Source organism: Haliaeetus albicilla, chromosome 7 (genome assembly GCF_947461875.1).
Source record: "Haliaeetus albicilla chromosome 7, bHalAlb1.1, whole genome shotgun sequence".
NCBI classification, from domain to species: domain Eukaryota; kingdom Metazoa; phylum Chordata; class Aves; order Accipitriformes; family Accipitridae; genus Haliaeetus; species Haliaeetus albicilla.
Window position 1 is genome coordinate 9,979,056 of NC_091489.1, and position 24,986 is coordinate 10,004,041.

The window sequence follows — 24,986 nt, forward strand, 5'->3', positions numbered from 1 at the left end:
TTGGGGAGAGAGAAAAGGAAAAATGACTGCATGTAAGACTCTAGATTTAAGGTCAGCCATTCTGGCTGACGAATTTAACAGAATTATGTACAGCATTTTTCCCCCCCATATTCATTCTGATCAAGTGATCCTGAGTAGAAAGAATAACCAGATTAGGGCTTCAACGTGACTATTTGCATAAATGAGCTTGTATGTGCAACTGGAATGAACAGCCTAGCATTGACAAAGCTCCAGAGACCCTAAATCAAAAACCAGGGGGAGAAAGAGAGAAAGAGACAGACAGGGAGGGATGAATACTGTATTCAAATACAAGATATTGGGACAAATATTTGCACAGTTGTGTCACTGTGGGACGTTTATGATAAAAAAAATCCTCTTCAGCTCTCCCACCCTAATAACTTTGCACAAGTTGTGATAAAGCAAATACTTGACTGAACTTTTTTTTTTTTTTTTTTTTTAGAAAGAGATATTGTCTCAGTGCAGCACAAAATTCCTAGGGCCTTTTGAAATAATAAGCATATTTTCCACATTAACACACACAAAAATATACTGTTGCATAGCAAAGGCAAAGTCCCAGCAAGGCTTCTTTCACCCAATGTGTATTAGTAATAAAACTTCTGAGCTGTGTTGCTGTTTTTATGTGTGTGTGTGCTGTGTGGCAGCCCATTTATGCATTTTCCACTGTGCTGGGGCTTACATCACTGTCGTATTAGTCTAAGCAGAATGGAGCAGATTGTTTATTTTGGTTTAGCTCTGCTTCAGGCTGTAACATCAGATGTAGCTCCTAGAGTGACAAATTCCAATTGCAGTGTCACAGATTAAACAAGGGTACAGAGGAGCCCTGCAAGCAGTTTTGTTTCTCACGGGAGGGAAAGGATACTGTGCTTGCTAAAGTTAGTATATACGATCCCAACATGAACAAAATTAAGAAATCCTCTCCCATAACTTTCTTCTGTTTAAAAAGTATGTTGCCCAGAACCCCTCATGCACACTCTTCAGTTTGGGGTTGCAGTCTACAGTTAGTTAGTTAGTTAGTCACCTTTTATTAATGAAGGGTGCAACTCTGCATTACTTTTATGAAATACAGTAATTTTAGCTTCGTATGTTTGTTCTACTGTATGCTAACATCTCATTCACAGAATCACAGAATCACAGAATCACAGAATCAAAGAATTGCTGAGGTTGGAAGGCACCTCTGGAGGTCATCTGGTCCAGGCCACTGCTCAAGCAGTATCACCCAGAGCAGTTTGCTCGGACCATTTCCAGACGGCTTTGGAATACCTCCAAGGATGGAGACTCCACAAGCTCTCTGAGCAACCTATGCCAGTTCTTGGTCATCCTCTCAGTAAAAAAGTTTCTCCTTATGTTCAGACAGAAGCTCCTGTGCTTCCATTTGTGCCCATTGCCTCTGGTCCTGTCACTGGGCACTGCTGAAAAGAGCCTGGCTCTCTCTTCTTTACACCTTCCTTTCAGATATCTGTCCATTGATGAGGTTCCCCCTGAGGCTTCTCTTCCCCAGGGTAAACAGTCTCAGCTCTCTCAGCCGTTCCCTTAATCATTTTAATGGCTCTTCACTGGAATGTCTCTAGTAGCTCCATGTCTCTCTCGTACTGCAGAGCACAGAACTGGACCCAGCACTCCAGGTGTGTTTCATCAGTGCTGAGCAGAGCGGTAGGATCACCTCCCTTGACCTGCTGGCAACACTCCTCCTAATGCAGCCCACGATACTGTTAGCTATCTCTTTGGCAAGAGCTTATTGCTGACTCGTGTTCAACTTGGTGTCCACCAGGACCCCCAGGCCCTATTCTGCAAAGCTGCTTTCCTGCTGGTTGGCTCCCATCGTATACTGGTGCCTGAGTTATTCCTCCCCAGGTGCAGGACTTTGTACTTTTGCCACTTACATAAGCCTGTCTTGTTGCCTTTGACATCTCTCAACAGATTCAGTTCCAGGTAATCTTTGGCTTTCCTAACTGGGCCACTGCATGCTTGGACAGTGCTTCCATAGCCCTTCCAGGTTACCTGACCCTGATTCCACCTTCTGTATACTTCCTTTTTATGTCTGAGTTTTCCTAGGACCTCCATGTTCATCCATGCAGGCCTCCTGGCATTTTTGCCTGACTTTCAGCATTGGGATGCATCGTTCCTGAGCTTGGAGAAAGTGTTCCTTGAATATTAACCGGCTTTCTTGGACCCCTCCTCCCTCCAGGTCCTTATCCCATGGGACTCTTCCAAGCAGATCCCTGAAGAGGCCAAAGTCTGCTCTCCTGAAGTCCAGGCTTGTAATCTTGCATTTTTCCCTGCATCCTCCTGTCAGGATCCAGAATTCCACCATCTTGTGGGCACTGCAGCCAAGGCTGCCTTCAGCCCTCACATCCCCAACAGCCCCCTCATCGTTTGCAAGCATGAGGTCCAGCAGAGCTCCTCTCCTTGTTGCTCCTGTATCACTTGGGTCAGGAAGTTACACATTCATACATCTCACCTAGCAACTATATATTGCACTACATGTGGTTGGTGTCCTGGCTGATTAAGTATCACCTCTACTGTGGAGCATGAACATTACCATCAGAAAACATTTTAAGGCACTTTCTTCCCAGAAACAGGTGCATTAGCTTTATCTCAGCTAGACTTTTCTGAAATATCCATGATAGATAAGAACCTTTTAGAATATAAGATGGTTATACAAATGACTATAGCAAATAATAAAAGAAAAATAAGTCAATTGGATAAAATGGCTAGGGATGAGTTTCTCAAAATTTTCAAGTGGCCTGTTTGCCCAATTCAAAGACAAGTATTGTGATAGGCCTCCTTTCATCTTATCTTTAAAATGTGTACTGCTGTTACCTTTAACCCCTGACTTTAAAGACTTTGGCCTCCTTAAGACTGTTGCACTAATTTTATTTTCTTTGCATGGTAATTGAGGTGACATTTTTACTGCAGTTTTCCAATTGTTCTGATTGTGACCCGTTATCTGAGAAACACTGCAAGAGAGTTGCGAGTAACTAGTTTGCCACGAAATTTTGATCTCCCACTGGTTTTACGGTTGACCAATTTACTGTCCTCAGTGTGTAGTCAGTTCTGATTAATGCAGAACTAAGTAGGATTAAAATTAGGCCCCATCCTCTGAGTACAGATAAGAATCTTGACAAGGTTGCTGAAGCTCTTCACCTTTGAAGGTACATAACAAACGTCTCCCATGCAATTCACGGCATGTGCAGGATGTTGAAGGTCGTGTGGGCACATGTGGCTTTTAAAGAGCTGTAGCTTTCCCCTGCCTCCCAAGAGTGTGCATTTAAAGCATAACCAACCCCATCATTCAACTGTTAGGTAAATGAAAGGTCTTATTTCATCATGTAACTTCTCAAATATTGAATATTAAAAGGTCAAAAGTTTCTTGGTAGTTAATTTGAACGTAAAATTAGATGTGAATAATGCTAAGAAGAAATTCTTGGCAATGTACAGTGTTCTGTGTTTATCATAAATTAATCTATAGCTGTTGCCCCTGTGTTTCTAGAAATGAGAGTTTGTACAGTAAATACAGAATGCAGAATCAGACTAATAGGAAAAATGTCATGTAGCATCACTTCATGGGAGAGTCATCCTCTTTTGTTGAACTAGTTTCCTGGCCCCATTGGAATCCAGAGTGACCAAGGTGGCCTTGATTCAGAAACGACAGCTGAAGGTAGAACCAGAGAGATGTTGAAGGAGGAATCTCGAGGATAGAGAGATTAAAAACAAAGTAGTAGGGAATTAATTTTGGAGGAAAAGGAGTTGCTGTAGGGAGTGCTCTGTTTATTTAAATGATGGAAGAACTAGTTGCTGAAAGCATTGTATCTGTCAATGGAAGACGCAGGAAAATATCTTTTAAAAGAAAATAGCTACAAATACATGAAATAAACAACTAGCTAGCCCTATTTTTAGATCTCTGGGATGTCTCTGTGAAGTAGAATAGGTAGTTGTACAGCCACAGAAAGAGGAGAGAAGACTGAAACCATGTCTGGGGGCATGCAAACAAAATTCCTTATGCTTTATATATATATATTTAATTGTGGAGTTCATGGTTATGTATTTTCAGTTCTCCTCTCTGTTGCAAGTAGTTGATGTTAGGAAAATCAGAATGCCTCAGCAGAGGTCAGGGATATTTTTTCTGTTGTCAGCTGACATGTCAAGGTGGTTTTTTTAGCTGTTATGTTCACAGAGTGCAGGACACAGATATTTCTACACTTCTGTCACTTCATGTTTAACTTTAAAAGGAATATGTGAAGCAGAGTTGGAAGATATGTAAGCAGCTGACATGTCATATGCACTTGGTAATGTGTCCTGAATACTAACAGTGTTGCTTCTAATCCGATAAACTTCACCCCTTGTAACAAGGCTGTCTGTAGTGAGGCCAACCCTCAAATAAAAAGGTCCTTTGCGCAAGTACGCTGAAACCCTGCGTAAGCACTATTTATAAAACCTTAGCAGAGCACGTGTTGTGTGATGATTCAGAGCACCAGGAGGCCGCCTGGTGTTGGATGCTACAAGACAAGGAAATGTCACTGACTTCCCGCACTTCTCCAAAGCAGGCTGGGGTTCAAGGGCTGCTTTCTTCTATAGCTCCTGTTTAGAAACAGAAGGCAAACCTGATGAATCACGCACGGCTGAACAGATCACTGTCAGGCTAGCTAATGTAAGAGAGAATGGGAAACATAATTAGTACATTATATAATTGGGAGTGTACGAGCCAGTTTTGATAAGAATTAGCCTGAACCTTCTCTGAGGGATCTATCATGCTCACAAGGTCTGGCAGTTTCTGGAAGAGCTTTGAATTGAATCCATACACTTGGTTTGCTGAGTATTCCTAGTATTCCTAGTAGCTGTTAAGGTTTTTATGTGTGTTGTTTTGCTTTTCCCTTTTCCTTCCCAGTTGTATTGGGTTTGTGTGGCAAGTTTTTGGGGGGCGGGGGGGAGGTACAGGGGTGGCTTCAGTGAGAAGCTGCTGGAAGCTTCCCCTATGTCCGACAGAGCCAATGGCAGCTGGCTCTAAGATGGACCCGCCGCTGGCCAAGGCTGAGCCAATCACCTACAGTGGTAGCGCCTCTGGGAGAACATATTTAAGAAGGAAAGAAAAAAAGTTGCAGGGCACACAAAATTGGCAGCTGGAGAGAGGAGTGAGAAGATGTGAGAGAAACAACCCTGCAGACCCCCAGGTCAGTGCAGAAGGAGGGGAGGAGATGCTCCAGGCGCTGGAGCAGAGATTCCCCTGCAGCCCGTGGGGAAGACCATGGTGAGGCAGGCTGTCCCCCTGCAGCCCAGGGAGGTCCACGGTGGAGCAGATATCCACCTGCAGCCCCGTGGAGGACCCCACGCCGGAGCAGGTGGGTTCCCAAAGGAGGCTGTGACCCCGTGGGAAGCCCACGCTGGAGCAGGCTCCTGGCAGGACCTGCGGATCTGTGGAGAGAGGAGCCCACAGAGCAGGTTTTCTGGCAGGACTTGTGACCCCGTGGGGGACCCACGCTGGAGCAGTGTGCTCCTGAAGGACTGCAGCCTGTGGAAGGGACGCATGCTGGAACAGTTCATGAAGAACTGCAGCCCATGGGAAGGACCCATGTTGGAGAAGTTCATGGAGGACTGTCTCCCGTGGGAGGGACCCCACAGGGGAGCAGGGGAAGAGTGTGATGAGTCCTGCCCCTGAAGAGGATGAAGTGGCAGAGACAACATGTGATGAACTTACTGTAACCCCCATTCCCCATCCCCCTGCAATGCTGGGGGGGGGTAGGTAGAGAATCTGGGAGTGAAGTTGTGCCCAGGAAGAAGGGGAGGGGTGGAGGGAAGGTGTTTTGAGATTTGGTTTTATTTCTCATTACCCTGCTCTGGTTGATTGGTAATAAATGGAGTTAATTTTCCCCGAGTTGAGTCTGTTTTGCCTGTGGTGGTAATTGGTTGAGTGATCTCTCCTTGTCCTTATCTCAACCCACAAGCCCTTTGTTATATTTTCTCTCCCCTGTCCAGCTGAGGCGGGAGAGTGATAGAACGGCTTTGGTGGACACCTGGCGTCCAGCCAGGGTGAACCCACCACACCAGTCTGCACATTGGCAGGGGATTATGAGGTTTCCACAAAGGAGGAATGAGGCAGAGTCAGCTATAGTACCTGTAACTGCTAGGAAGCTTGGCGTAGTTAGTAGCATGAGCATCCTAAAAATGGTGCCTTATTGCACTTTCCACTTTAACTTGGCTGTTCAGAACTTTTGTCCTCTCTGATTCTGAACTCTAAATCAGGTCAGGCAGAGCACAGCAGTGAGATTCACTGACCTTGACCAGTCCCCCAAACTCCTGAATAAGTGGTATGAGCAAGATGTCAATTATATGATTTGAAGTGGAGGAGGAAAGGTACTATTTTATCAGACAAGGAAATTCTGGTAAACTTTTATCAGTTAATTTTATTTCAGAACTGAACTTTCTGTCTTCCTCCACTTCAAAATACAAAGACGTCCAATGAATGCTAAAGCAGAATGTTTTCAAGGTAAAATTAAGCAGATGTACAGGTGCAAACATGTTTTCCATATGCAGCTGCTGTGCAATTAAATTTTGGGGGCGTGATTAAAACACCTGGTCTGCCCCTGTCAATTTAAGATATTATTATTTTTCATATTGAATTATATCTTTGTAGTTATTCAAAAAAGTGTAAGGCCAAATTTTGGTCACCTAGAGTCAATGACATTTTAGCTATCAATTATAATGGAAACAGAATAAGACCTAGGAAAGAAGTGGCAAGTCTTCACTTTTCTGTTAGTCATTTTGATAACTTCCCTGCCAGTGTCCTGTGTAGGTTTTCGTTGCTGTGATATTAGTTGCTCCTTTGCAGACTGCAACCAAATGCATTTCTGTAGTATCTTCAGAGAAGGAATACCAGATTCGGTCATGGCTTTCGTGCTAATCAAAGCGTATGCTGTGTCCATCTGTATAGAAATGAGTGGCGCTGAGCACAATACAGCACTCTTTCTCTGGAAGAAAGGCTAAATCCTTTGTATGAACTACTTTCAAAGACATGAAATGACATTGAGAGCAGGATGTATGACTTCAGGCAAGTTTGTACTCCTAATAGCCCTACTTGTTAATGTAATTTGCGCAGCTGCATTTTCTATGTGCCCACCATTTCTCATCACTGAATTCCAAGGCTCTCTTCTTTATTACCAGAAAAGTTTCTGTCTTCGTGAGACTAGAACTTGGGGGAAAAATCATATATATGCTAGAAAACAGATGAATTAGAATTATTTTCAAATTAAATATCAAACATCCATTGACATTTCTATGGTTACATGTAAACTTGATAATAGTGTAATTAAATAGTGTTTTACATGAGCCATTATGAGTTGCAACATAGGATATGGATGTTAATATCCCACAGAAGTTCTTACCACCCATTCTGTGAATGGAGCCTTATACCATGTGGCCTTTTAGATTTTTTGAAATGGAATAAAGAATTGAGACTCCCTAATTTAAAAAGATCTTTTTCCTTGGCATCTCCAAGGGTTTTCTATCTGAAGGTAATGCAGTGCAGAGATTTAAAGCAGGGAATCTGTTTTGTTGTGTTCCAGTTTTTTCCTTATTTTAACTGACAAGATCTACAGAATACAGTCTAGTTAATATACTTTTGTCTTGATTACTAACATCCTAAAAAATGTTTATTTTTTACCATGCACAGTCTTAATCCCAGAGGTTATTTCTTCATAGCATCTAAATCAAAACCCAAAATCCGATCAAGCCATTCCCCTGTGTCCTGGGGTTCTTTTTGAAAGAAAGTAGGTACATGTCCTGTCTCTTTTAAACAACACATTTTAAAAAACTTATGAGTGTAAAAAGTTTAAGTGAAACTTTAAAGTAAATTTTAAGGGTAAAAAACTATAACTTGGAGTACAGTTTTGATATGTAATATTTCAACTGATTAGAAAAAGTGCAATAGTTTGAATGTTTCACTTAAAAGCAAAAGGTAGGGATTGATGAGTGATCTAATTTCCAATGACCATTGGTAAATACCATTTTAAATAAGGTGGAGTTGCCATTTTTTTCAGGTGCTGTTCTATAATTTGAAACAGAGAAAATGCAGGAGCTTCAGAAATGTTTCTTTTGGGAAACGTTTGTTATTTTGTCCTACATTTTGAATTAAGTGATGCTCACTTGTGTGCTTGTTTTGTCAATATGTTTTGAGAAATAACATATCTCTCTTTGTTCCCTGGGCAAAAGAAGGATCAGGAAGAGTTTTGTCACAGAGTCCAACTATATTCCTTAGACATATTTGAGTGTTATACAGACTCTTAGGGCTCAGCCAGCTGTTAGACCCCTCTTCACCACTGTAATGGAAGAAATCCACCATTTGTAATGAAAGATTTCTGTATATATTTTATGGTTTGATCAGCCAGTGAATGAATATAGGCGGACTGTGAAGCTAAGTAATGATGTTACCATGATGATTGCAAGACATCTCCTGGATGTTACTTCACATGTTGAATGAGTTTGATGGATTACATTAAAATTTTGTTTTGCTTGTTTTCCATTCTGTTTCCATGTTCTTTTTACTCCTCCTTTTTTTTCCTGTTAGCTAGACTGTAATCTAGACCCTAGCTCATAGGTAGTAAGTATGGTGTGTTGAGGGACTTGTCAAACAGAAACTGAAGGCAGAGGAAAACTTATCTTAGTAAATAAATGCCTGTTAATATTTCTGAATTTATTTGTCTTAGTTTTGCTCAGAAATTACTGGGATATGTATCAAGTTTCTACCTACAACCTGTTTCTCTCCCGAGGCGGGGTTACTTCCTCTAACGGAGAGTGAGTGTAACAGAAGACTGAATATGGATAGTCTCCTCAGGAATGATCCATGTCTTCTGGGAAAGCTGTAGATAAATATGGGAAGTCAAAACTATTCATTAGTGCTGACAATTATGGCTGTTATATCCCCTCTGAGAAAGTTGCAGCTTGCTTTGCTGTGTCCTTCTCTTTGAGCAAGTGCGCAATGAGGACAAGGAAGGGATAAGATCAAAAATCCATGTGGCTTTCCCTCCCCAGTGTCAGTCCACATAACTAGCTAAGTGTGAGGTGGGAAGTAAACCGCTTTGTCAAAACAAGGGAAAGATGGGCAAAAATGAAATATTAATGAGGGTTCCCAAGATATGTGTCCTTTCATGCACACTCTTTTTCCACTAAGCATCTTCAGATAAGATCTGTGACATTTATATGAATAGTGTAATACTATTTCATTAACTAAAAACCTCATCTGCTTGAAGAACAGAGGAAATGGCCACCACAATTTTTTTTCTTGCAATATGTCTTCTTTCAGAAGTCAGTCCATGTTAGCATCACAAACAACTTCCCCAGGACTGTCAGAGATGATATTCTAAAGCAATATTGTGAATACCCTTGTTTCCATTCCTACAATATTCTGTAAATTTACAAGAGGGATAAATCTCACACGTGCCTATTTGTTAGTGTCTTTCACTGTACTCCGTGCATCATTTGGGTATCAAGATCTGGATCTTTGGGTATCAAGGTCCTAGAGAAATGGAAAGTTATGTTTGGATAAATGTCAGTCTTCCTGAGTGTTACACAGATTATTAAGTCAGGTGGACAAATGGGAGAAGATTTTTCCTGAGTACTCCTGTAAAAAGAGCAATAGATTACCTGAGTCTTAATATATATTGTAATTCCTTGAAAGAACAGGCACAAAGAGGACCAGCTAGCCTCCAAATAGGCAGCACAAAACTAATGAAAATATATGCTGAGATTAAACAGGAAAGAGGCATATAAAATTATTTGAACTTCCAGAATCCTCTTCTGAGTTGAGTTTAATCTCTGTAAATCTTTAGCATTTTCTGCAAACTTTTTTTTTATTGGCCCAATTAAATATTCAGAATTGATACTTACCAAACTTTGTAATAATTCGTCTGTTTTTTACTGTTTAATTTGTGGTTTGCTTTTTCTGGGTGAAAAGGTGATTCCATTTACTCTTTTATGTAATGGAGGTTGACACGTAGGGAAAAAAAGATGGAGGAGGCAAATGAAGAAATTTAAACATAGAGCTGTATGCATGTTGGGCATTTAAATTCCATGCTTGCTTTTGTAACAAGGGCCATAACAAGATCAGAAAAAAAAAAATCAGAATATGAATATCTTATGATAGTGGTTGTAAGCAGTATAGAAAAATGACATAAACAAGCCATTCCCACTGCTAGTAAAATTTTCTGGTGGACATTGCAAAATATTTTCTTCAGACTATTAAGGGGGTTTAACTGCTTTGTACACTTGCGATCTACCAAGTCAGAATGCATTCAGGGAGACTTGTTAGCCCAAGGCTCATTCTTCTTCCCTTTGATTGAAGGTGCTGATGTAGAAGGTGTTCTCAGATAACCGCACCTTGACATTTATGCTAAGGTATTTGCCTTGAGGAGGAAAGGGTTAACATATTATCTGTAAATTATAATGATAGTAGGAGTTGAAAAAAGTGGTTTTCTATAAAGAAATCTCTTTATTATAACAATAACTTGAGGGTGGTTTTGTTTATATGATAATAATCATATCTTTGGTTGAGACTGAAGACTCATTTAATGGGAAGCACCCTCAAGTTATCGTTTGGATGAACATATAAATTGAATATTCATATTTGAAAAGAAAGATGAGAAAAAGCATAAAACATAATGTTAAGGTGGTAAACAATAATTCTCAAAGAGCAAATGCACTTAATGTGTCACTTCTACCTCCTGCTCCCTCTTAAATCTTTCTTTCCTCTCCTGCTTCCCCCTTCTCTACCTGACCTTGTTTTCCAGTGTCGTGGTTTAACCCCAGCCAGCAACTAAGCACCACGCTGCGGCTCACTCACTCCCCCCCATCCAGTGGGATGGGGGAGAAAATCGGGAAAAAGGAGTAAAACTCGTGGGTTGAGATAAGAAAGGTTTAATAGAACAGAAAAGAAGAAACTAATAATGATAATGATAACACTAATAAAATGACAACAGTAGTAATAAAAGGATTGGAATGTACAAATGATGCGCAGGGCAATTGCTCACCACCTGCTAGTCCCTGAGTGGCGATCCCCCGCGCCCACTTCCCAGTTCCTATACTAGATGGGACGTCCCATGGTATGGAATACACTGTTGGCCAGTTTGGGTCAGGTGTCCTGGTTGTGTCCTGTGCCAACTTCTTGTGCCCTTGCTGGGCATGAGAAGCTGAAAAATCCTTGACTTTAGTCTAAACGCTACTGAGCAACAACTGAAAACATCAGTGTTATCAACATTCTTCACATACTGAACTCAAAACATAGCACTGTACCAGCTACTAGGAAGACAGTTCACTCTATCCCAGCTGAAACCAGGACACCAGTCATCTTCTTTTCTTCTATACATGTTAAGAGACACAGTCTTAAAGTTCATGCACCAGGGTGTATTTTCAAAGTTAACTGGAAGGGAATAACTGAAATTTACACAGTCCCAGGGAATGAAGAAGATAATGCAATAGTATCCCTTAAGATGATATCCAATATTGTTTTCCTCCTGTGTCTTTCCTGGGATTTCAGCATCCACAAGAAGGCAAAAAGAGGTCATGATTCTGTCTTGTCTTTTGTGTCAGGAGCATTTTCTTCCTTGTAATGTATTTAAAGACAACATAATTTTCACAAGCTATCTCAAAAAGTTTGGTTTTGGGAATGGAGGTGTGAGTCTAAGAATAAGGACACAGAGAATAATTCAGTAAGCTCTGGTGTTAAGAGCAGAGTCCTAGAATAAAGCTCTTCTACCATAAATCTGTACTATTAAACTCTCTTAGTTTTTAAAGCAGGGTGGCCACATTCAGATTGCTGTTGCCTGTTGGAGACAGCACATGATAACCCCTGGACTGTGCCCAGGAAGTTTGGGACCTTGCTATTTGGCAAGGCAGGGCCCATTCCAACAATTTAACAGCATAGACAGTTGGATTCTAGTGGGATAAGAACTTTTGCTGGCAATGTTAATTTTACTAGCATAGATGTAGGAAGTAAGACTAAATAAGTTTTAAATCCTTGGAAGAAATAAATGGGAACCTCAGCAACCAGTCAGGGGAATAAGAAGCCAGTAGGCTACAAAGGCATTTTGACTTTTTTTATTTATTTATCTTTAATTATTGAAGGATCTCATGGTGCTGCTTGTGCAGGTGGAGTTAGCCCCTCCTCCTCTTATCGTGATATCCCATCATTCTCCCAACTTCATTGGTTACTTCACTTTATTTATTTATTTATTTATTCATTCATTTTTGAAAACCAAACTGGGCTGATTTCTGACTGTATGTCTCTAGTCTGTCAAAGTCGAGTATCTCTAGTCAGAAAGTTAGGAGCCTGTGAAAGGGAGGCTCTTCGGGCAAAATGGAGCGCGTGGCTGGTGTGGACTGCCCGTGACGTGCAGTTTTGCCTGTGCTGCTGAAGGCTGGCGCTGCCTCAGGGGAGAGAAAAGTCTGCTGTGAGCCAGCTTAAATCCCAGGGAAGGCAAAAGAAGCATTTGCCACCCTTCAGTGACAAAAGCTGAAGGTACAAGTGACATAGGCTCTAGGAGGTCATTGCATGCAAAAGAGCCAGTATGGAGGAATTGGTTCACAGCAAGCTGGTGCTCAGCAAGCTACAAAGGTTCCGAGTTGATATTTAAGGAGGCTGCTCTGCCATTCCTACTATGTTCCTACTGATGATCATGGTCTTACTTCTGGTATGCTACCGAGTGCAACTGCATACACGTGTAAAAAATCATGGTGAGCCTGATGCCAGGACAGTCCTTGAGCTCCCAGGAGACTGCTGGGAGGAATAAGAGCAGATCAATATCCAAGGGTCCCTGAGCTCTGAAGAACTACATCCATGCAAAGTCCTCCATGTTCTGTGAAAAGCAAAGACATTGCACACTTATACTGTCCTGTTGGTTGTTCTCATATTCCCACTGTCAACTGGCATCAGGGCTTGGGACAGGGCAGCTTATGAGCTGCTTTCTTTGTTCATGTTTGTCATCTTTTGCTTCCGTTACCGAGGTCTTTTCCTTTTCTCTCCAGTGGAGCATTAATGAGGTTTTAAAAACACACAGGAAGGAAAAGGAGCAGGTTCTACTGATCTCCTTTCAAAGCCTGACTGATTTATCAGTTATTTGCTGTGCAGAGGAGCGCTGTAGACAGCTAGTCTGATAGATTACAGGAAAAGTTTCTTCTCCAGCCGAATCACTGTCCATTCCTTGATATCATAAGATTCAGCTGTTAGTGCCAAGGGTGGTTAGTGTCTGAACACAGAGCTCAGGCAAGGCATTTCTGAGCAAGCAGGCACAGCACATATTTAATGCCGGCTGCTGATATGAAGGTACCAGTATATGTAACGTAGAATTCCCTTGCCTGTGTCCTCGGGAGGTAGATGCTGTTTCCTGCCACAATGATCACAGATTTTACAGGCAATAATGTGTCGCTTCCATAGCATGAAAAAAACTTAACAACAGAGTTAACAGGAGCACTGCTGAAAGGAGCACTTGCCATCATGCGCACTAATTTTAAGTGTGGCAGTTCTTCCTTCTTATATTCTGGTTTTTTACTGTCAGGCTGCTCCTGGGTTCTGGCCTCTTGGCGCTGCTTTCCAATAGAAATAAGAAACATGAAAGTACATTTTAGAGGAAAACATGTAACATAATAGAGGAGAAAATAGGTCAGATTTCACTTGCCAATGCCCCTTTAAGTTAACAGCTGTGGGTCAGAATACATTTTTATACAGAGGCACAGCCAGAAAATTTAAGCTTGCACAGTGATGTCTCATGCTGTTCATAACCTTCACTTTATGACCTTTGATGCGTTGTGTGGCAAGTGATCAGAGACACAAAACCAGATTTTTTTTGGTTGTTCTAGTGGATTTAATATGTCAGTGTTCTGAGAATACTGTATTTATATATACTGGGTTTTTTAATTGGCACAGTCTATGTGGAGATTTATTTTCATCCGTTAGGAAGGGTAAAGCAGGGATGTACTTTTTGTGTGTTCCTAAAGTCTGTGAAAGATGGGTTCTTGACTTCAAAGTCATATCAGTGAGATTTCTTTCTTAGTATTTTATCACTGTTTTGTTTCTCTTGTAAGGTCTTGATACCCATTTCAAATGCCTACCCTTGTCTAAATATATAGGGGCCTGCACTGTTACTTACAAGTCTGCAATTGCTAGGTCACTGTTTCTATTTATCTATAATAGCATATTGCTCGTTAAAAGGCAGGATTTGTTGGTATACTTCCCTCCAAACTGCCTCAGTTCTAAAACAGAAATCACTGTGGTAATTTTTCCTCTATTTTCTATATTTATATTTTATATAAATAGTTGCATCTTTCTAATGGAATTTAATAATCTAACTGGAAGTAGTTGGAAGAATTTTCATGGTAAGAAAACCATGCACTTAAAGCATCATTAACAGGCAATTCTTTCAATAGTTTTGAATAAGAGTGTGGAATGTATGTGATAGGAAAACCAGATGTGGCACCAGCTTTGTACAATTAGAAGATTATACTCTTCTTATATACAGTTCTATGAGGAAGCCATGTGATGGATGAATAATTTGGCCTATTTAGGCATTGTAATTTTGTTCTGCTACAAGGGTAGAGGCAAAACTGATTGCGTGCTGCTCGAGGAGAGTATTTCTGTTTAATTACTTTGATTGTTTATGAAGTAGCAGAGTGTCTGTAGTGTCTATGTCACCAAATTTTATATTTTCCATAATTTCCTTTTTTTTTACACATTTTATTCAGTGATTCATCTTTTCTTGAATGGTGCTTATTGATCTGACCTGTAAGTTAACAAAGATTCATTTTGGAATGGCGTAGAGATCCATTTATAAATGAAATTATTTCATGGTACTTATATAGAAAACTTTTTGAAGTACAGGAAGATTGCCAACATGGAAAAATGTATTAGAAATGTAGAAGTGTGTTATGATAAATATAGCACTCATAGGTGGGGTTAAAGGCTGTGGTATAGCTGTGTGCGTTCAGATTTATTTACTGCACAGAAATGAATCCCAAATGGCTATTTTTGCTTCACCGACTGTAATCCCAGCAAGGCAGCCTTATAGACATCTGCTAAGGTTTTTTATTATTATTTGGTTAAGATTTTGAGACTGAGGTGAGAAAAATCTAACTGTCACCTAGAAGTGACCTCGAGGGGGTTTCGCAGATTTGTCCAACATGTTTTTCACAGATTTCTACAGGCTTAGATATATTCCTTGCTCCAAAGTGCTTCAGACTGTGGCTACTCACGTTCTCTAAAAAATAATGGACTGATATATGTGGTGTGCTGTTTAACCTTTATTCAGTCAAGCTTTTTTTGAAATATGAAGGATAAAGACCGAGGAAGGGACAAATTGCCCCACATTTTTCTTCAGTAGGGATTGAAAGATATACCAGTCAATCCACTCTTATGTCTGCAAATAATTCCTTATGCTAAGTAGCCCCTCACATTTGTAGCCATCGGACTCACTCTCAGTACATTAATAACCGTCATGAGATTTTGGGATATACTAGAACAATTTATTTCCCGGTGGGCTTCTTATCTAAACAAGATCAAGTCTTTGTATCTTTATTTAGCCAGTATACTGTTGCAGTCTATCTGAGAATTATCTGTGTCTTGCTGCTTCTCAGGAGAAGGAGGAAAGAGCGTGCAGACTAGGTCGTGCTTCCAGCCATGCTGCTGTTGTGCCACACAGTTATCTGACAGTAATAACATGAAGCAGAAACATTTAGGTTCTCCTTTCTTTTTCATTTAAGTAAATGCATACTGATAAAATTCTAATGAAAAGGAATCAGAGCACAGGAGCGAGTGACTTATTATGGAAATTTTCTGTGATGTATTGTAATGTTGGATTTTCAATTTTTAAAAGTGGTTACATTCCTAATTGGTGAACAAAAAGGACCAATTTATCCCTTGCTGTGAGAAACATTTTTCTTATATATTATTCTCATGAAGCCTCTAATTCAGCCAAACACATTATGTAAATGGAACCTATGAAATACCTTCTAAAATATACATCAGATTTACATAACTAGACTGTTATGTTAGATTGAGCAAGGCACCTTGTTACACTATATGGCAAATTTTTTTGCTTTCATAATACTCCTTTCTAAAATAAATTTTGTTTGGTTCAAGCAAGGCTTCTATTAATAACTCTTGGGGTTATCCTAAATGAGTATTTACTAGCTTCATCTGGGCATTATGAACATAATCTCTACGTCTTCGTCTTTACTGATCTCAGGAACAAAACTTTTATATCTCTTTTAAAGTGGAAGTGCTTTCTTTTGATTCAAAATCTGTAAATGCTGGCATGCAGTGACTGTTCCAATGCCAAATGAATTTGGATAAATCTGCATTGCATACGGATTGAGTTTCTCAAAGACTTGTGACACAGGTACTGTGGGCTGCAAAATTAGCGGACAGTGTAATAGCCGTGAAAGCTAAGCTTGTGGTTTGTGACACAGCAAGAACACAGATTTATATCTAGTTTGTATGCATTGCTTGCAAGTCTGATAGTGTTAAAAGATAGCACATTTTAAGATTAATGTTGTTCCTAAAGATGCAATTTAAATGTGTACATATATGGCTGTGCCCCTTCTGGAGAATATAGTTTGATTTCAAACAGTTGTAATAAATTAAGAAGCAATATTGATTATCACAAAATAATTTACATTAGTAACTGATTGTAGTAGTTCATTTGCATAATGAAGTGCTGTTAGTCTTGGTTTCATACAAGTTTAGGTGGAAGTCTTAATAATGTCATTTTCATTTCTGGCCTGGGTTTTTTAAGATACTCAACTTTTGATGGCTTTCTCTTGTGGATCTCTCCTCACACATAAGATACATTTTGTCTTTGAAATGAAAGTCAGAGAGGTGTGAATTTAGATCCAGGGAGCTTCCCATAAAACTAAAAAAAATACTCAGATACTGAAGCAATAAAAATAAGCAATTAACCCTAAAAGAGAGATATCTGTTAAAGCTATAGGCAAATTTGATTATATCTGCATTTATGGAAGAAATCTTTGGGGTGTTTTTCTTAAGCTTACATTTGACTGGTGAGCCATGGGGACTTTAGCACTGGAGGGACAAGATAACTGCTCCTCCAGCTCTCTATAATGATTTTGGGACCATCCGGAGCTGAAATGATACAGATCAGCTTCCCATTTTGCCTTACAGCTGTCCTTTTAAAATTATTACTTGTTACATTCAGAACAGCAAGTGGGCAACTAATAAGGATTAGTAATGGGGAGGTTTTATTTAATTCAGTTTTTAAGCTGCTTTATTCAACAAAATCCTTAAAACACAGAGATTATTTTTTTGGAGATACCAACACACTGCCATGAATTCTATAGTATGTGCAACTCTAAAGCATATTTTCATGGAAGATTAAATGCTCATATACAGTATCTGAAATTATTATTGATTACATTTTGCAGTCGTATTCCCACATTGAGGGCTTGGTGATTTACTGTTTCAGTGGGTTTTCAAAGCATCGTCTAGCAGGATTTATAGAAGCTATGGCAGTATTGCTAACTCTAATGATTTTATCACAAGTCCTGCTGTATTTGATGTTGTATTTTAATACCTGTCTCCTGGAGTACAGCGAATATGTGAGAATTCCTCTTTTAGTTTTTAAAAATAATTTTCTCTCTTCCTAGTTACTAAAAAATAACATTTAACTCATTTCTACCTGTGTTTGTCCACAGACAAATAAAAGAAGTAGTTCAGCATTTGAATGGGAATCTCACTGTTCTTTTCAGCTTAACACATCTCTCTTTATTTTTCCAATTTTGATACTTGGGTTTGGTAATACTCCTCAAGGAGAAGCAAGCAGTATTGTACACTGAGAGAGCACATAACTTTATCAAAGGGGTCATAGTCATTATTTTGGACTTGACAGTTAAGGTATGTCCATCAGGAGTTAGCGGACGTTAGCTTATGTTAGAGCAAACCCATGAGGTTTATCACTGTGTTCCTGCAGTGAAGACACATTTCATGTGTATGTAATATTTCCCATATTACTCATTTTTTCTCTCACCTCCACTGTACTGGTCCGGAGCAGGATTTGGGGAGCCACTGCCCCTCCTTGCTGTGGCCACTGCTGGAGGGTTTCTGAGTGCCAGCCAGCTCAGGAGTAAAACTGTTTGTCCTCACTTAGTCCAAGTGTTTCCTCCCTGCATCTTCACAAGCAGTAACCTGTCAAGCTTAGGATACCCATATTTAGCATGTGTGGCGGGTGTCTGAGCTCCCGTCATGGTCCATGGAGGTTTAGTCCATGCAGACAACGGAGCCAAGCAGGTGATTCAGCTCAGATACCTGGAGGCTGATCAGCTCCAGCCTCCACTGAGTGTATTGACTATAGTGGGAATTACTCGCTTAACATGCAGGTAGGTGTTTAAATATAGCACTGAAGTTTAGGTGTCTTGTTCCCAAATCGAATCCCATACCTCTCACCAGAAGCTGAATTATTTTGCTCATTATTACTAAGGGAATGCCCTCTATGCAGAGTTCCAATGGCTGCCTTGAGATGCTGAAGGCACAGGGTGGTCTTCACGAAGTCCTATTTAGCTTTCCTAGCTGGTCACATTTCTATTTAATCCTACCTACCACCATTTGATGTTTTACCATATATGATCTTACCTCACCTCACACAACAATTTCTGTTACTAAAGCAATTTTCTTCCTTTAGGTTCCAGTTTTCAGTAAAGTTTCAACTTTCACTAAAAACTTATTTCCTTTTCCTTTCACCTGATTCATGTTAAAAAACCATCTCTTTTAAAAAGTGCAGCAATACACCATGCTAAATTCTGTTTTTATTTATGTGATAGTCTTGTGGACTACTAATGAAAAATTATTATAAAATTAAAAGTTTGAAACAAAGGTTTTCGTGGAGTTTGGTCCAATCCTTGTTCATCATTTTCACTGTTTTGTTTTTAACAGGAGTCCTGTGCTTGTGTTCCAGTGCGTGCATCGCCATGTCATTTGCCTGGACTGTTTCCATTTGTACTGTGTGACTATGCTGAATGACCGTCAGTTCATCCATGACCTGGAGCTTGGCTATTCCCTCCCTTGCGTAGGTATGTTTTAGCTGATTTTATTTTTTTACTTTTTTTAAATTTATGTGATTTTGATTTCAGGGCAAGATTTTTTTTAATCACCTATTATTTTTTAGTATATCTGTGGAATTATTTTGTTTTCAGAGGAGTTGTTTAATTTCATGAAGAAAATATTTGAATATTGAAGTGGTTCTTGCTGAGCATGTGAACTGGAGAATTAACTGGATTCCAAAGGGCATTTCTTTTAAAAGCAAATGCATACTTTCTTCACATTAGTATTTTATAATGATGAAGTGCTAGCAGATGATAGCATTACACTCTGGTTAAAAAACCCACCTTGACCTCCACATTTCCACTTTCAAATTAAGTAAATTGTTAACTTTCTTGGCCTGTCTGCAAGTACTAATAAAAAAAGGACTGCAATAGGAATTTCAAATAGCCTTCCTGTTGATGAAGTTATTGCTACTAATTGTCACCTCATTGAATGAAATGTAGATCACCCTGAGAAGGTGGTAGATTATCTGTTTTACCTGAGTAGGAAACAAAGTTTGACTTAACTAAACAAAGGCTTACATTGAATCTGGAAGACATGGTTTGAGAATTCATTCAATTACACTGGTACATGGACTGCAAAATCCTCAAAAATTTTGCTGTGAAGAAATATATTAGAATTTATTTTTCCCGTTGCTAAATTTGCATATGTTTGTCACAAGTGCTGTATAGCCATATCAGAATAATTTTCCAACATATTAGAAGCTTCATAGAAGATGGGTTTGCCTGGTTACCTGAATGGCTGACAAATAAGTTTCAAATCACTAGATGGGAGAAAAATTGACAAAATTTCTTAGGAGAGTGGCATTTACTTAATGTGAGGACATGCCTTGAGGATATTGAAAGTACAGTTGTAAGAACCATTTAAAATTATTTGTTTTTAATTGCTTTGAGAGCAAACTAGCAATGATCATCAGTTCACATTTCACTAGAATTGTTGTTTATGTGCTGTCTTGGCCGGTCTCATTTTAATTCCCCCCCCAACAGTTTGCTGTGCTACTGCATTTATGCACTGATGTCATACCGCACAAAACACTTTTTAGTGTTGTATAAGAAAACTTGTCATGAGGAACCTAACAAGAACTTTATACCCAGTGCTCTCTCCTTGACCTTGACATTACTGTAGTACTGTGTAGTCAGTCTGTACTCTCAGCCTCCCTCCTTGCTTCTCTGAAAGTTAATCCATTTTCTGCTCCCCCACAAATTAATCAGCTACTTGAGATGAATCCATCCTTTTCTCCCCTTGTTTATCAGTTCTCTTCCCTGTTCTCCCATTAGCTCCTTAGGTTAATCAGTAATCCCAGTGGTGCAGCAGGCAGCTCACCTTGCTCCTCTCCTGTGGCCTCCTTGCAGCCATGGCTAGTGTCACAGAGCTGCCTCCAGTTCAGGCTGTTGTGTTAAACTCATGGCCCTTCCACCTCTTCTGTCTGTAAACCCATTGCTAGTCATGCTGCACAAAACTTATTAGGATTTTTCCTAATCTTGCAACTCTAGTTGTACAGTTCAGAAGTTTTACCTGTCCTCTTTTTTTTCAGACAGGAGATTAAGAAGTTTGCAGAAGTTTTCACCCCTGGCTGGCAGCAGCAAGCCAGTTTTTTTCTCTCTTCTATGTGTCGAAGTTGAACACTATGGGAATTGAGCAGTAGAAGCAGAGTAGGGATGGGATGAGGAAAAAATGCAAGGAAACAGGAGCTGAAATGCTCAGGGATGTGATTTCAGTCTCTGAGAGATGAGGAAGACATAGGCTTGGCTTAAGAAAGAGATGCTGTAAAGGATGCACAAAGGATGACTGTACTACTGTTCAAGTGAGATAGGTTCAGCTGTGGGAATGGAAAAGCAGCTATTGCTGCCAGTCTAGCCTCAGCTGTGTTATACGTTAAGTGTTAAAATAGCTAAATATGGAAATGCTAAAGTATTGCTAATCTTTCAGAACTCTCCAACTCAGAAAGTTATTTTCAAAATGCTGTACATTAAAGTAGTAGTAGTAGTAGTAATAACAATACAATTGTGACACATTTTCTCTCTGTTCTCCGTTTAGTAAGAATGTTTCTTGGAAAAATTTCTGCGGAGGTGCTGCCCTGTGCCAGTGGAGCGCATCGTTTAGGTGTGCCGCAGTGCAGTGCAGTGCTGTGCCGTACAACAATTCTGGAGCTAGAGCGGAATCATTACGCTGAAGGGAAGGAAGTATATTTGTGTCAGTATAGCATGTAGGACAGGCTCTTTGACGCTTCTGGTAGGCTGATGATGACTGACCAGGCAAATACTACTTCAGAACCTGTGCTAGTATCTCTGCACAGTGGTGTGTGGTGCTGTCAAGGCATACCTGCTTGCTCAGCACCAACCTGGTTATCTCTAGAAAGTATTGACATTATACTGTGCTGGTATGCTTTGTGTTGGAGAGGTTCTCCATCACAATCTCCGAGTATTCAGCGGTTTTAAATAATATTCCATCTAAATGTAAAATTGATTACTACCTCCGTCAGTTCTCTGTGTTATGTTATCAGTTCTGTATCAATAAAAGCGTTTGTAAGCATCATCTTTCAGACTGCCTTGCAGGTTGAAGAATCTAATCAGTGATGTTGTAACTTCACTGGTTCATTTCTGCAGCTACCTGAATCTGACTTTCTGGTATGTGAGAAATTTGGTTGTTTCTAGAATTAGATTATATTTGAGTTAGGAACCGATGACTATTTTTTGTCCTTTGAGAAAGTCATGAGGCTGAGTTGCATCACACCTGTGAAGAGGAAAGCCCGAGTTGCCAAACCCTTCTCTCTTACTGTTCAGCTGCAAAGGATTTTAGCCTCCTTCATAGCTTTGGATCCAGCAGCTTTCATCAGCGCTGAATTCAATCAAGAAACATTCAGAGCAGTATCATGTGATTTTCTTTTCCACTTATCATGGCACTCCTACTGAGTAGTATAGGATTGCATTTTTGCAATCTACAGTTTGCAATCTTCATTTTTGCAACTGCAATTTGCAGTTTGTATTTACATGTGAGGATGATAAAGCACTGTTTGATACAACTTTCTCTAATTACCTCAGTGAAGCCTAAAATGAATTGCCCTTGACAGGAATGAACACCATGGGACATGCCAAGAAAAGACTTTCCTTTCCTACTGTGGCAGTGTTGGTTTAATACATGTTATCTCTAAAAGTGCATGACTCAAAGCAAAAAATATTAGATCTGAGCTTTATTGAAAAGTTAGATGTTGATTTGAACTTGCTTCTAAAAGGAATACAAAACAAAGTTGTATTTACAGTAATGAGATGTATGTTATGGTAGGTGACCAGGTTGCACAGACAGATCAAAACAGTCTGTATTTATACATGTATTTTTAAACTTCACAGACTAATGCTGAAGCAGTATTTATAGTGTCTTGAACAGAAAATACTAATGTTCTGAGTTCAGACTTTGTAAACATTATTTAACTATTCCATTTTCAAGTAAGAATGGATTTACTTAAAAACTAGCCCATTTCTTCAAGGCATATGTGTACACATTGCCCTAGAACTGTACATGAGGGTTTGGATTTGTAATTAAGCCTATTTAAATTGTTTGCACTTCCAATTAGTTCTGTTCATTCTAGTGTTTTTCAAAAATAGAGATAACATAATGAACATAGCCTGCAGTTTCCATTAACATTTGACTCACTGTTCCTGATTTTTATCAAGGGAACGCAGCAAGTTTTTTTATATCTTTTATTGGATCAATCTAGAGGTGAAAACACCGCACACACAACAGAATAAAAATCAACAGCAGCTGCTACAGCAAAGGGTCACTGTGACAGACGAGATCAGTGTTATCACATGTGTATGATAACTTGAGCTGGGAAGGATCTAGGGCTTTCAGAGAAACAGTGCTTCTCAGGTAGGTTTAATTTCTTGCTTCCTGGCACAGATATACCAGAAGATGCTTTTTGTCATTGCATTCTGGTATTTTGTGTGGTTATATCCTTCTTTTCTTCGATTTCTGTTACGTGGCCTAAATAAGCAGGAGATAATATGTGTTCAGAAGGCAGCTATCATCTCAGCTGATGAGCTATGATATATCACCTTGATAATGCCATAGCTTCACTTTGTTCCAACACAAAATGTGTCATTGCTGTGCTTTTTTGGAAGAACAACATTAATTCCTTAGTGCTTAGCTGCTAATCTAGTGCCAGGCAGCACTACTCCAGCTGAGAACAGCCAGCGTTGAGGACCAGAGCTCTGAGCTCGGTAACTGGTGCATTGATAGGATTAGCTGTTCAGAGTAGTGTGGCAGCAGCCCCGTGATTCAAACCCACTGTATCAGCTCAGAGCAAGGACTTATAGATAGGAGCTGGCTGGATGTCATTGGTCATTAAAATAAAAAAGTAAACGTTAAAGATTATACTCTCTCTACCCTTGTTAAATGGCAACAAAAATCTATCCCATCTCTCTGTATGGTGTCTTGTATTAATGAGGCTTCATGCATAGAAATTTCCATGAGTGGTGACCTCCAAGTATCTTTGAAATAATTAATAAGGTGCTTAGAGGGACAGATTTGCATATGCATGAAAGATCATTTATGGTTATTTAGTTACTGTGCAGGGCAAAGAATTTCATAGCATTACCTCAAAGCAGAAATTGTATACAAATATACAATGTATTACCCCATTTAAACACATACTGTTCCTATGAACACCATTTCATTTTTAAAATAGCTTTACAGCATTATGGGTCTTGGTCCCCAGGGTAAAATAAACTTCCACAGATCTTCGGTAGAAGAAAAGTTGGTGAGGACAAGGAAAGGCAAGGTTTTACACTGCTGTAGGCACTTTGCAAAAAAGCCTTTGCATCAGTTTATTTCTTATGAGTAATCATATGCATGATGTATTTTAAAGGAATCCAGATAAAAGATGCAGTTTTCCTGACGATTGTAAGACACTATTTTATCTAGAAGTAATCTGATTTTGCCACACAGATACATAAATAAATAAGTGAAACTACCACCAGTTTGTGTATGGAACTGCTAAAGGACTAAAGCTTTCAAGTATAATAAATTGCCTTAAGAGAGATGTTCCATTGAAAGAAAGCTTCTGGGGAGTGATTAAGGAGGCATGTGTATTGAGTTTAATTTTTTTATCCCCACTACATGCTATTTGTATAATAACAGTAAGTTCTTATTCCTATGGAGGATGTCAATGCAGTGGTGAATCTCTGAATCATCTTTCAAAATCATAGTACCCAAAAAGAAAAGGGGATAATAGATAGGTAGCCTAAGCAAAGTTTGCCAGTCAAAGGGAGGAGGAAAACTGTGTTTGACTTGATCACTCCAAATAGTGTGTTTGAATCTTTTCTGTTATAGACAAAATCTCTGTGAAATTTAGGAAGGCATGTGTGTGTGCAAGGGGTTTTAAAGTGAAGGTCAGTGATCTATGAACGGAGCCTTCTCAAGAATGTAATGAGAAAGCAGGCCTAGTTTAGTGGGGCCTAAAATGGAAGAGTGCACCAGTCGGTACAAGAAATAAGATTTACCTGGTGTGAAGCCTCGATACATCAACAGTTTCTGAAATCTGTGTTCACCAATAACCGAGCTTAAAAATATTTGAAGTAACTTAGGAAATCAGAAAATGTAGGAAATAGCAGTGTATTGTTAGAGGAATAAAATAAAAGGGATTGAAAGCGCACGCATTTGCAGCTTTAGGAAGTTCTTCAAAGTGCTCCTTAAGTTTAATATTTAGGGGGCGTTAAATTCTTGACAGCTACAAACTTTTTGCAATTTCTTGTTGGTATGAAATATCTGAGTGTACAGAAGCAGATGTAGGATGCTGGAGAAATGCTTTTTATTTTTTATGTATTGTACATCTTGGGAGAGTTTTTTTTCCACTCTGAGGAATTAATAAACAAGCAATTAC

The 24,986-nt window shown here is 39.5% G+C and overlaps 1 protein-coding gene across 1 annotated transcript in view; it reads left to right on the forward strand.

The window, feature by feature from the left end:
* PRKN (parkin RBR E3 ubiquitin protein ligase) overlaps nucleotides 1-24,986 on the forward strand; it is a 767,561-nt gene that overhangs the window by 482,086 nt on the left and 260,489 nt on the right. Inside the window, exon 7 of the mRNA XM_069786113.1 lies at nucleotides 18,941-19,077. Coding sequence (XP_069642214.1) covers nucleotides 18,941-19,077 — 137 coding nt within the window. The remainder of the gene's footprint in view (nucleotides 1-18,940; nucleotides 19,078-24,986) is intronic.